The sequence below is a fragment of the Pithys albifrons genome, chromosome 1 (genome assembly GCF_047495875.1).
Source record: "Pithys albifrons albifrons isolate INPA30051 chromosome 1, PitAlb_v1, whole genome shotgun sequence".
Lineage (NCBI taxonomy): Eukaryota > Metazoa > Chordata > Aves > Passeriformes > Thamnophilidae > Pithys > Pithys albifrons.
Window position 1 is genome coordinate 116,072,130 of NC_092458.1, and position 13,138 is coordinate 116,085,267.

Consider the following 13,138-nt stretch of genomic DNA (forward strand, 5'->3'; position numbering starts at 1 on the left):
TCTTACAAAGCCTTGGATGTAAAGGACACGTCCTTTGGAAAATGTGATGGTTCTTTTCCACTTCCAGAAGGAAACCTTGTCAAAGTCCATCATCTCCCAGAAAATGATGGGACTTCATCTCCTTCAGAGTTTGGGGCGTGCAGGTGCTGGGCTGCCCAGGTGAACATGTGGCTCGAGCTGCCTCACTGTTACAGAGAAGAGTCCATCCCCTGCTCCTCTCACAGAAGCATTTCCCAAGTGTTCAGTGACCTGTCCAAGGAGAGAAGGGGAGGGATGGACCTCCCCTTTACACACAGCTCTGCAAAGTACTTGGCAAAGGAAAGGAGCTGCCAAGTCATCTCCTTCCCCACGTGGCTCTCCACAGGCATCCTTCCAGTGCCCAAAGGAGTTAAAAAAACACTCCAAGCATCCCCTAAGGAGATGGACCACCCAGCTCACTGCACAACAGCCTGGATGCCCCTGGGGCCTTCCAGAGCTGCTGTCCTCAGCCTTGGATGATGCCCAGACCCCCAGAGCACTGCTTTTTATAGACCTTTACCCACTTGCTGACCAGAGCAAGGCATTGCTCCACCTCTGCGTGTTTTGCAGCCAACTCCCACCACGGAGCAGCCTCACCCAGATGAGCTGCTCAGCCTGGCCAGGAACTCTGCTAAATCTTATTCTCATCCAGGGCTGAAGTGGGGTCACTGCCAAACTGGGCTGCTCTGTCAGCCAGAGGAGAATTTACAGGACAAAGAGGGACAAAGAGAATGGTCAAGGCCCATTGGGTCCCTGAGAACTGCACTGCTGGGGTGTGGTTACCACCACCCAAACCAATGGGTTGGCATCATGCAAACCAGGATACAATCCAGGACCTTCCCCCTTCCAGGCTCATGCACCACTGATGTGTGCAATGGGTTTGGACCAGGAAAATGTCACTCAGACAAAGGAAAGCTTCTGCAGGGTCAGCTATGCCAAAACTCCTACATTCCTACAAGACATGGCAATGTCCAGGCTCTGTTTCCTGAATACACGAGTTCAAATGGAAAGGCTGAAGCCAGATTCATTTATTCCAGGTATCCACAGCACACAGCCCAAATCCAAGACCTTCATGTCATGCTGCTTTACAGCAGCCCAGCAGCTGCCCACCACTGCCCCACGTCCTCTTCAGCTCAGGAGCTCAAAATGGGTTGGGAATGTGGTATTTCATCCTCCCTTGTCTCGGCAGAGTAAAGAACAGAGAAGAGAGAGGGCCCTGCAAAGGACCTGCAGTGGGTTGGTGTCACCACTGGGCAAGGTCCCCAGTTTTGGCTCCAGGGGCTGTTTGGTGTCAGCAATCAGGTCACAGCACAGCCAGTCTTCTACCAGGGAAAGAAAGGACAGGCTCCTGGACTGGTGGGGCTGGCCTGGGTGTGATGGGCTACCTCAGCTGCTGACCTGGACCTGCAGACTTCAACCTTTTCCCAAGATCTGTGTCCTCACAGCAGGACAAAATCAGGGGCAACTGCAGAGCTGGGTGACCCCAGAAGAAACCCCAGGCTCGTCCGTCTGGCACCTCTTTCTCATGGAAGGGCCAGGACATGCTTATCACATCTCCCCTCTACCTCATCAGAATTGAAACAACTCAGAGACCCCAAAGGAGCATTTCTGTAGGCTGAGGAGGAAGAGAGAAGTTTTGTAATGGCTTTTGTAAAGGAGGGAATTAAACATCAACATCTCCTCTCTTGGGGGTCAAACAAAAAAATAGTTCTTACAAAGCTTCCATGTGTTTTTAGTGTTGGTTTTGCAGTTTGGCAACAAATCCTCCCTGTGAGGGCTCTGAAAGTTGCACACACTGTCCTGCCCCCGTTGACACAGGGAAGTCCCTATCACGCTGCTTCCATGTGTTTGGGACACTTTTGCTGCTATTTTAAGGAAGGGTTTTGTGCCTTAGCACATGATAAAATCCTGTGCACTGGACTGTGCTTACAGAAAAAGGGTCTGGGAGGAATCAGCCTGCTCCAGTTTAATCCAAAACGCTTTGTTGGATGTGTAGTTGGAACGGATCTTAAAAATCATCCAGTTCCGCCCCCTGCCATGGGCAGAGACACCTTCCACTATCCCAGGTTGCTCCAAGCCCCATCCAGCCTGGCCTTGGACACTTCCACAGCTTCTCTGGCCAACCTATACCATGACCTCCCCACCCTCACAGGGAAGAATTCCTCCTAGTATCTAAGCTAAATTTTAATGTGCTCTTTGAAGCCAAAACAAGACAGTTTTTAATTATGCCCCTCAGCTGCACTTTGACACACCACAAACAGTTTTTGTGATGTACTCTGTGGAGATAATATACATATATATATATATATATATATATATATACACACACACATGTGTATAAAAACTGCAATGCTGTGACTTTTGGTCCTCCAGCCACTTCAAACACATAAACCACATTGTGCAATGATTTTGTGTTTCTGCAAGTGCCGTTCAAACTCTGGACTGGAAGTTTTGTTTTCTGAGAAAGTCATTTAGAAACCGGACAGGGTGACCTAAGTTCTTAAAAAAAAACCAAACCAAGAGATCTGTGGAAAACATGCTGTGCTGAGGATAATTGTGTGAGGATAATGCATGGTCAGCTCTGTCTTGGGGGTTAAAACAAGTCTCAAGAGAAATCTTAAGTCTTTGACACCAGGTGCCATCTTTTGCTCTACAGGCTGGTGAGTCTCTCTAGCAAGCCAAGTAACTGGCTTCCAACTACAGTGAATGTAGGAGTTCATTAATGTTAATGCTGTCATTACTGATAAAATAGAATTAGTGAGCCAGAAAGGAACAAAGCAGGTGCTGCAGGACAAAGGGAGCCACCCCAGGTCCAGCCTGTTGTTCTGCAGAGCTCCTCCAACACTCACCTGGAGGACCTGGCGTGCACTGAGGCCAGGAGGATGCAGAGACTTTGAACAATGGCTTCCCAGTGTCAGAGGGCAGGGTTAAATGGGATATTGGGAAGGAATCCTTCCCTGTGAGGGTGGCCAGGCTCTGTCACAGGTTATTCCATGGACGCTCCATCCCTGGAAGTGTCCAAGGCCAGGCTGGATGGCCTTTGGAGCAAACTGGGCTAGTGGAAGGTGTCCCTGCCCATGGCAGGGGGTGGAATCAGATGAGGTTTAAGGTCCCTCCCAACCCAAACCATTCTGTAATTCTATGAAGTTAAATACGGCAGAACCTGGAAATTAAATAAATCTGCATTTCAGTGTTGCTGTCCCTCCTCTTGCTTCACATGAAATGGAACTTCTGCCATGGGAAGCACACAGAGCATTTTCCAAACACATCTGGCAAACAGAAAGCCTCTCAGTGCCTTCTGCAGAAAGCTAAACTCCTCTCTGCCAGGCCAATAATCCGAGGGGGTATTACAGAAAGCAGGAAGGTATTTACCTTGATACTGAGAAATGGGCTCCTACAGAGCGTTTTCCGGGATGGATCCGGGTAGCTGCTCTTGGTAGCTGTGCTTGTCATTCTGCCAGGCCTGCCAAAATAAATCATTCAGCACGATGCTTGGTTGCTGTGCCTGAATTCCCCTTGCTCAGCACGGCAAGATGTTGTCATGCTCTGCAAACACCCACCCAACAGGCACAAGAAACTACTAATTATTCCTGGGTTTCATTTTTTTCGGAGGACTTTGCTTCTGCAAAGCAACAAAAGAGCCTGCAAAATACTAATCACCAGGAGCCCTGAGAGGTTAAATGCTTCACAGAATCAAGGGCAATATTGTATAAACATTATCTGGGATAATTTGACATCCTTATCAAAGACCTGCATGGTGAGGCGGAGTGCAGATGGCAGCAGATGAAAGACTGGGAGGAGAAGCTGATGGTTGTGCTGCCATCCAGAGGGACCTCAATAAGCTGGGAAAATGGAGATTGAGGGATCTCAGTGGGCTGGAGAAATGGGCACCCAGAGAGATCTCAAAGGGATGGAGCAATGGGCACTGAGTGATCTCAGTGGGCTGGAGAAATGAGCACCCAGAGAGATCTCAAAGGGATGGAGCAATGGGCACTGAGTGATCTCAGTGGGCTGGAGAAATGGGCACCCAGAGAGATCTCAAAGGGATGGAGAAAGGGGCACTGAGTGATCTCAGTGGGCTGGAGAAATGGGCACCCAGAGAGATCTCAAAGGGATGGAGAAAGGGGCACTGAGTGATCTCAGTGGGCTGGAGAAATGGGCACCCAGAGAGATCTCAAAGGGATGGAGAAAGGGGCACTGATGGTGCAAATGGGCTGGAGAAATGGGCACCTGAATTTAACAATGCCAAGAAATCCGTGGGAAGCCGCCACCCACCCTGCACCACTGACCTCCTTCCCTTCTCCCTGGACCCTCACTCCCCCCTTCCTGAGTGAGCAGTGCTGTCTTTGTTGGGGTTTTAGTACCCAGGCTTCCTGCTCAGGAAGCTGCATTGTTTGGAGGCTCGTTAAACCCGTTAGGCTTTAAATTCAGCCCACTCTAATAGATGTTTTCATCTCTGCAAGTGCTAAGGCAAACGGGGTGAAAGGCTTTCCATTATTATTTTGTGTAATTCTATTTTCCTCATGATGAGAAGAAGCAAAGGAGCGAGGGCTGTAGCCTCAAACAAATTAACAAACGCGGGGGTTGATGAAAATTCTAGCAGGAGGAGACTGTCTTAACTGTGGTGTTTATAGACCCTTAAGCACAGTGCAGAGCAGAGGTAAATTCCAGAGGGAACCTGCTCATCCCTGAGTTACGAGCTCCACAGCATCCTCTGCAAAAAGCAATTGCTGCCCTCAGCCCCATTGCAAGAGATATTGCTGCAACAAAATCCAGGATGGGATCAATAAAGTGAATTCGATCGTAAATTAAAGCAACCATGAAAAGCTCCCCTGAACCTCTGGAGGGTTCAGCAGTGCTGGAGAAAAAGCACCTGCCTGTTTCCAGACCACAGGCTCTGATATCCTGCCACTGGAGCAGGGCTTCGATGAGCTGTTCACAGCCACTGAGTCTGCTGCTGGAGCCAAAAGGACCCTAAGTCCAGGTTTCTAGGAATGGGCATGTTCATGGAGCTGGAAACCACGGTAGGCTTAATGCCCTTGTTTTAACTGTGTTACTGTCTTTGCCAGTCCTCCTCACCAAAGATTCATTTAGTTAGACCTGCAAAGCACAAATCCCATGGTGTGTAGGAGGATTTTGGTCCTCCTGCCATCCTTTCCAGGCTCTGCTTTAAAAGTGTGCACCCTTTAACCATTCAGGGTGTCCAGGAAGCTGCAACACCCGGCATTAGTCCAAGCTCTTCCATAGTCAGCTTTCAGAGGTATGTTTTCACTAATCTCTGCCCAAGCAGGGGGTAAAAGCCCCTCACCCTTTGCCATGCACCAGAATGCCCCCAAACCTCTCACAGTGCTATGGAGGAACTCGGTTCTTCTTTCCCCGGGGATGTGCTTTGACTGAAGGACAACCTGCACCATCCGTCAGCAGCCAAGAATGCACAGCCATGTCTGGCTCCATCCCACAACCCACACCTTTGCCTCACCTCCAGTGAGGTGTCCTGCTCCAGTATGTCCCGTGGAAGAGGGAATGTGGCCGAGCCCTGAAGGGAAATGCTCAGCAGGGATCTCAAATGCTGCAGAGGTTTCCCAGCAGCTCAGAATGAGGGTAAACCTATTAGATCCCACCCATCAACACTCCCTAAAGAATAGGAGGAAACAGAAAAGTACTTTGATCCAGCACAAAGGACAAGAAGCACATCAATGAGAAAGGCAGATAAGACTAACTGATTTAAAAAAACAATTGCATGAAGACAGGAACACACTAAGGTCAGCCTGGTTCTTGTTCCCTTCAACTGGGTCAAGCCCAGCTGTGGCAGCACCCTCTGGAGATGGCAGTGGCCTGGCAAGGGCCAAGTTCTTCTCCATCTCTGAATGGAAAGAAGGATTATTTTCATTCAATGCAATTTCTCCCAGGTAAATTCAACAGGTCTGACTGAATCTGCTCTTCTGCAGGGAGAAGGCAGGACAGGGTTAGTGTTGTGGGCTGGGCACAGCAGGGAAAGGAGGGAAAGGAGGGATGAGAGCAAATCCCAGAAGATATTCCTATGTCAGAGGAAGGAGACAGACGAAAGAGCAAAACCAAGGGGACTTGGGGGGACAAACCTGTCTGTATCAGATCTGCAGCCCTCAAACCAGGACCCACATAAAGCCCTTTGGAACCACTGCTGCACCCTGATGGAGCAGAAAATTGCTTTCTTTACACTTGCAAAGGAATTCTCAAGTGAAATTGTCTTCTCCCATAAAACAAAGAAGGACTTTCTGTGCCCTACTGGTGTGTGTAGGAGCCTGGGGGGGCACAGCTACTCGTGGGTTGTACTCATATACAAGGGAAGGTGATGGATGGGTGGCTGTTCAGACAGCAAAGGGGTATGATGCTGCAGATCCATCAGCTGGTAATACTCCATCAGTTACAGGTGAAGGACTTGTCCTCACACTCTGTTTTCTCCCCACTTCTGTCCTGGGTCACAGAATCCTTCAGAAAGACACAGCCTGGCGTGACAAACCCTGGGTGTAGTGGGCACAAGATGCTCAGCTGGAGGGGCAGCTGCTCAGTCCCACACCAACTGCCATAAAATATTGCCATTAATTCCAGCCTTGCTTGCCTGACATCTCCTCACTGCTCCCAGGGACCTGCAAAGTGGCAGAGCAGGGAGCTACAGTCTGGGGAATAACCCTCATCTGTACAAAGCTTGGGAACATCATCACAGGTGGGGTGGGTTGGGAAGGACCTTAAACCTCATCTGATTCCACCCCCTGCCATAGGCAAGAACACCCTCTACTACACTAGGTTGCTCCAAGCCCTGTCCAACCTGGCCTTGAACACTTCCACGGATGGGGCAGCCACAGCTTCTCTGGGCAACCTGTGCCAGGGCCCGCCTACCCTCAGAAGGAAGGATTCCTCCCCAATATCCTATCTAACCCTGCCCTCTGGCAGTGGGAAACTATTTCCCCTTGTCCTGGCACTCCATGCCTGTATCTGAGATAATCTCATCAACCTTTGCAGAGCAGATTAAGATGCTCCACTTGTCCCCACACTGCCCTTTTCTTGACACCAGGGCAGCAGAAATCTCTCCAAACCTCCCCCAGCTTCTCTGGGACCTGCACAACGGTCCTGGCTGCCACAGCAGGGGACTGGGCTCGGTGCCACCAGCATCCCATCCCATTCCCAAGGACATAAATCCATCCAACGTCTTTATTAACGGCAGCTCTTGTGAGCTGAGCAAGGCAAAGCACCCGCTGGGCTCAGCGGAGCACGGGTAAATAACAGTGAATGTAACACAGCAAATTAAATCCCAGCAGGGGAGTGGAAATGCCAGCAAATATTCCCTAATCCGTCTTCCTTCTGCAGGATAATTTTCATTCACTGGCAGCAGAACCGGGATGGCATCAGGGTGTGTATTTATGAGGGTGCTTGTACTAAAGGGGAAGCTGCCTTGGAAAATGTGGGGGCAAAGATGCTTTATGGCACAACAGAAGGAAAAGGCAGTGGATGCACATCAGGCCCTCCCAGGAAAAAGACTGAGGGAGGAAGAAAGGGATGCAGAGATGTGTGCAAAGTGCTGTTTTCATCTGGCACTAACTGGCAAAAGAAAGTGAAAATGACATTAGCCCAGTTCATTGACTTTGTGTAAGAAGCAAAGGGCAGGGCTGACACATCCCAGAAACCTTAAAGGAAGTTAGACAAAAAGACAGATGTTACTAGCAGTTAGTAGAAGAAAGAGGAATATTGGCGTTGAAACCCATGGCATGCAACCAGAGGCAATGAGGGAGAGGCACCAGCCCTGCTCTGGCACAGGGCATGACTGGCTGCCCTCCAGATGCCCTGCCAGTACTGACTCCTGTGACTTGAGAAGGATGAAACCCTCCTCCCCACTTCTGTGATGAGGTCTCACAGAGCTCTCTGCTTTCCTTGGCACACCCTGGCAGATGCAGGAGCCCCTCTTGGAAGGGTCCTCACCTACTCCAGCACTGCAAGATCTGTGAAGGAGCTGGAGCTCACCTGGAGGTACCAAAACAGAGATGGGACCTCTCACACCATCCCCTGTGGATGGGGCAGCCACAGCTTCTCTGAACAACCTGTGCCAGGGCCTCCCCATCCTCAAAGCCAGGAATTCCTTCCCAATATCCCACCTAATCCTGCCCTCTGTCCCAAGCCCCTCTCCAGCTCTCCTGGAGCCCCTTTAGGCACTGGAAGGGGCTCTCAGGTCTCTCCAGACCCTTCTCCTTTCCAGGTGACCCCCCGAGCTCTCCCAGCCTGGCTCCAAAGGGGCTCCAGCCCTGGGGCATCTCTGGGCCCTCCTCTGGACTCCCCAGCAGCTCCACGTCCTTGTGCTGTTGTTCCCCAGGGCTGGGGCAGCTCTGCAGGGTGAGGGGGCTCACCTGAGGGGCAGAGGGGCAGAATCCTTCCCTGCCCTGCTGTGGGATCAGTCCAGGGCACAGGGAGGTTTCTGGGGTCCCAGAGCACATGGCTGGGGCATGTCCAGATTCTCATCAACCAGCACCACCTTCTCCACAGAACTGCTCTGCTTCCATTGCTGCATCCTCTCAAGGCAGTCCCATCACATGGGCTGGGCTGACTTTCCCTTCCAGAGGGTAAAGCACCCCAAAGCAGCAGTGGCAGAGGGAAGGAATGACAGAGGTTCCAGCTGAGGGAGGTGGTGTGCAGTTACATAAGCAGCCAGCCTGGGAATTGCATAATATCATGAATCACTTGCTCAGTTTTGTTTTCAAACACTGCCCAGGGTTCAGGAGCCACTGGGCTCTGCTCCCACCCCAAGATCCCCTACTCACTGCGTTACTCCTGCTGCTTCCCAAGCTTCCCATGGGATGCATCCCACTCTGTGCACAAGCAGCATCCCATTAAACCTCCTGCCCCTGTTCTTCCCCTTGGGACCTCTGGGTTTGTTTGTGCTGGCAGTTGTGCTGTGTCTGAGAGCAGCTCAGCTCAAGGATGTGTTAGACATTTGCCAGAACAGGATCTCATGGCTTTCCAAGTTTTACTCCTCCTCTGTAAGGTTTTATGCAGTATATTGAATAAAAAAGTCAGCTCTCTCCTCTGGATTGTGCCAGATGTTGAACATACTCCTGATGGGGATGGACAGATGTGGTGAGTACTACAGAAAAGCCATGTCCTCAGTGGGGATTTTGCATTTTAGCAACATCTCCTGTGTGTTTGGCAGGGAACTAGTCCCTGCTTCAAGCAGCTGAAAACCCTCAGATAGGAGTTAAAATGATGAATGAAGTATGAAGAGTCCATTCCCCAGCAGGGACCTGCCTTTCCACAGGCTGCAGCAGACAGTGCTTGGCTCTATGGACAAACACCTGCCAATGTAAGTCTGATCCCAAACCAGAGTTTTCCTGATTTCCAGAGTTTTCCAAATACCTTTCTGGTATTTTTCCTTCCTCTATACTTTCCTGCTGCTTGGACAGAAGCGAAAATTGAAAAAAATACTGAATTTTTGCGGGGTCCTTCTGAAGAGTTGCAAGACTTGGCAGTGCCTGGAGCAGCTGGAGGAAACAGGTAGAGCCAGAGTGGTTCCAGCAAGAGACAGATGCAGACACACTCCGAAGAGAAAAAGTAACTTTTAAAAGGGGAAACTATTGCAAAAGAAAGAGTGGGAGTCCCTGCAAAAGCCTCGTGCCTTGAACACAGAGCCCGAGTGAAAACCCCAACAGCTCCCTGGAGTTGAGGCTTCCTGGAGCAATGCAAAAGTTGTTTGCTATGCATCATACATAATTTCCAAAAAAACCCACCCCAACAGACCCAGGATTCTCCATCTGCACACATGGTCTGCTGAGGGCCAGACCTGCCCTCCCACACACTGATGCTGAATATTCCATGAGGAGCACCTACACTCCAGTTTGTTTACTTCCTATCCATTTGTGTCCATGGGACATACTAGGGCAGCTCTTGTCTTCCTCCACACTAACCCTGAGATAAACAAGCAAAGCATCTCAAAAAGTTTGGGGGAGACCAGTAAGATTTGCTTCAGCAGGAGCTGGGAACACTGCCAGCCACCTGTGCTCAAAGAGGGATGGATGGAAGAGTAGGAGCAGGAAAATGCTGCGGCTGTGAAAGGGAACTGAGTAAAGCTTAGGAGAAGTGAGAAACCACTTCAGCCAGCAACAGAGGAGCTGGTCACAAACACCAGGAGTAAACACTGCGGGTAGGAGAAAATTGCTGACACTTTGGGATGACGATGGGAAAAGGAGCAAATGCTGGAGCAAAGTCCCAACTCAGAGCAGCCATTGGAGGCTGGAGACGGCACAGAAAGAGGAGGAAACACTGATATTTAGGGCAGCAGGGGAATTAATTCATGTCTTTCTTCCATTATTTAGTATTAATGGACAGCAAAGTCATCTGTATCATGGAGGATGTTGCTTCTTTTCCTTCTGCTGCCAAGTTTTTCACACCCTTTGGAAGAGGCATCTCCTGCTCATCCCAAGACTGGTTCCAGCCTGGCACTTCAGAGAGGTCAAGAAAGTCCAGTGAAAATGAAGATGATCTTCTGGAAGTCCCCAGGCCTGCAGCTGGAGCACATCTGGCCCCAGCCAAGCTGCCTGACAGCAACAAGCCCTTTCCTGCATCCCTGGGAGCGATCATGTCCTGGGGTTTCTCCAGCCATCCACTCGCTATCAATTTCCCCCGGATGATATTTCACAGCCTTGTGGTGTTTGAATCGTGTTTCAAGCCAGAAATTCCCCTTGTTTCCTGCTGTGCCTTACACACTGCCTGCATTTCTTCAGAAAAGGAACGTTTCCAAAGCCTGGGGTGTAATGACAGGTTCTCAGATGGGTAATGAAGTTCCCAAGCCATCCCACAAGGCCGCATTTAGCCAACTCATGGATCAAGACACTGAAAGTTTCATCCTCCTCAAGCCAGGGCACAGGCAGCAGGTTGCTGGGATGTGCTGCTGAGCTCCAGCACGGGGCAGACCAGCACCCCCAGTGACCAACTGGGACCAAACTGGGAGCCAAGGACCACAGAGAAAGGGGGGTTGGCATCTGCGTTTAACCAGACCAAGGTCCCACAAAGGCAGCAGCTGAGCCCTGAACACGGGGATTGTGCCCAGGTTAAGCCCACACCTCTCCTGAGCAGCACAACAAAGAATGGGATGCTTGGGCTCTGGACTGCTGGAAGATTCCCTGCACAGCACAACAAAGGCTTCCTCCTCTTTCCCCAGCGTTAACCCTTTCCTGCTCCCAGATTGCTCAGAGCCAGAAGGTCACAGCAGCTTTGTGGAACCACCAGTGGGATCGTGGTCTGGATCGCTGGGCAGTTCTGGTGGAAGGTGACCCCGCACGGGGCAAGATTTGATGTCCCTCCAAATCCAAACCTTCCATGATTATATGATTGTATGGATCGGTTCCCCTCCCAAGCAAAGCACTGCTGGAGAACCCGGGGCTTGGCCAGGGGGCCCCTGTGCCGGCACAGGTCGGGTCTGTGCCCAACTGGCATCTCCTTAAGAAATGGGCTGGAAAGAGGCGTTGCCTTAATAGAAGAAGCAAAACTGTAAGAAAAACCCACCGCGGCAGCCTCAGGCGTTGGGAAAACTGGGAAAACTCCCTGCGAAGTGAGAAATAAGTAGAGCTGCCATACTCACAATTCCAGGACTCTCCCGATCCCAGTCCCACTGCGCTGGGAGCGACAGGTTTCCTCTGCCAGCAGCTGCTGGGGCCATTCACTTTTCCTGCCCGGGCTGGAGGTGGAGATGGGTGTGTGGAGGTGGGGCTTCCAAGGGCTGCGATCTCAAAAACCAGAGCGCAAAACTTTTGCAATCGCTTTCCAAAGGATTTATTTTATTTTTGTTTTTGCCTTCTCGTGAAGCTGCAATCCCAAACCGACAGAGCTGCCCGTGCGGTTTGCTGATCCAGGGCTTTGTGAGCCGCTCCCACAGTCCCAGTCCGAGCCGGGTTTGGCTCCCTCTCCATCCCCTCTCGCCTCCCCACAAGGGGCCCATTCCTCCGGGGCATTTTCCTTCCTCTCACTTTCTTATTCAGTTTGCTTTTTCTGCATTTATTTCTGTGAATTTTGAAGCTGTGGTGTAATCCTGGGATTTGTGAAAGGGAAATATTGTTTATCTAACGCCGAATTATTTATTTCTCAATAAGTGTCTCCAGTACTCTCTTGCTCTGAACATTAAAGTGTTTCCAGAGAAGAACTGGAGTTAACAAAACAGGTGGAGCTGCAAAGAAAAACAGGTTTCTCCTCACTTTGGGATTCTTCTGGTGCCTTTGGGTGTCTGGGTTGCCTGTGGGGATGTGACCTGTGCGTGACCACAGTGCCATGGGTGGAGCTGGCCCTGGCTCTGGTCTTCCTTGTGCTGCAGGGACATCATACAATCATGGAAGGGTTTGGATTTGGAGGGTCTTCAGAGCTCACCCAATTCCACCCCCGTGCCGGTGGTAGGGTCACCTTCCACCAGACCTTCCCAGGGATCCACTGGTGGTTCCACAAAGCTGCTGTGAGCTGCTGGCTCTGAGCAATCTGCAGGGAGCAGGAAAGGTGGGAAGGGAATCTGCCAACAGCGCTGAGATCAGGGGCTGCATCCCTTCCTTTGTCATGCACATTTGCTGCTCCACACAGGTTTGGGTTTAACCTGGACACAATCCCTGCAGTTCAGGGCTCAGCTGCTGCCTCTGGCTGCTCCTGCCAGTGCCCTGAGGAGCTTTTCCTTGGCTGGAGGGGTCTGACAGCAGGAGGCTTCTTGTTTCCTCCTGGCTCCTGCAAATGCTGGAGCTGGTGTATCCCTTAATGCCTTAGGGGTGGGCATATTCCCCTGGGAGTCAGCTGTGGGACCAGCCTGTCCTTCCTGTAACCCTGATTCTAAAGCTTGAGGTGAGATGAAATGCTGTAAGAAGGCTGGGAAAATCAATCCTTTTCCAGTGTGAAGCCATTCCCCTGTTTCCCGTCCCTCTAGGCCATTGTCCCAAGGCCTTCTCCAGCTTTCTTGGAGACCCTTCAGGCACTGGAAGGGGCTCTAAGGTTTCCCTGGAGCCTTCTCTTCTGGAAGCTGAACATCCCCAGCTCTCCCAGGGCTGCCGTGAACTTCAGTGTGGTGGGCTGTCTCTTCTGCAAACAGGTGCACAAACACAGCTGAGGTTTGCCAGGGCAAATTCGCACT

General features: G+C 50.9%; 1 protein-coding gene across 2 annotated transcripts in view; it reads right to left on the bottom strand.

The window, feature by feature from the left end:
• SLCO2B1 (solute carrier organic anion transporter family member 2B1) overlaps positions 1 to 11,876 on the bottom strand; it is a 39,395-nt gene extending 27,519 nt beyond the window's left edge. Inside the window, exons 1-2 of one of the 2 annotated variants that reach the window (XM_071564445.1) lie at positions 11,618 to 11,701; positions 3,391 to 3,481 (exon numbers count right to left, since the gene is read on the bottom strand). In XM_071564445.1, coding sequence (XP_071420546.1) covers positions 3,391 to 3,471 — 81 coding nt within the window. In that variant the 5' untranslated portion in view covers positions 3,472 to 3,481; positions 11,618 to 11,701. Of the gene's footprint in view, positions 1 to 3,390; positions 3,482 to 11,617 lie in introns of both variants that reach the window. The other variant, XM_071564454.1, reaches the window with a different exon arrangement.
• Positions 11,877 to 13,138: the final 1,262 nt, after the last annotated feature.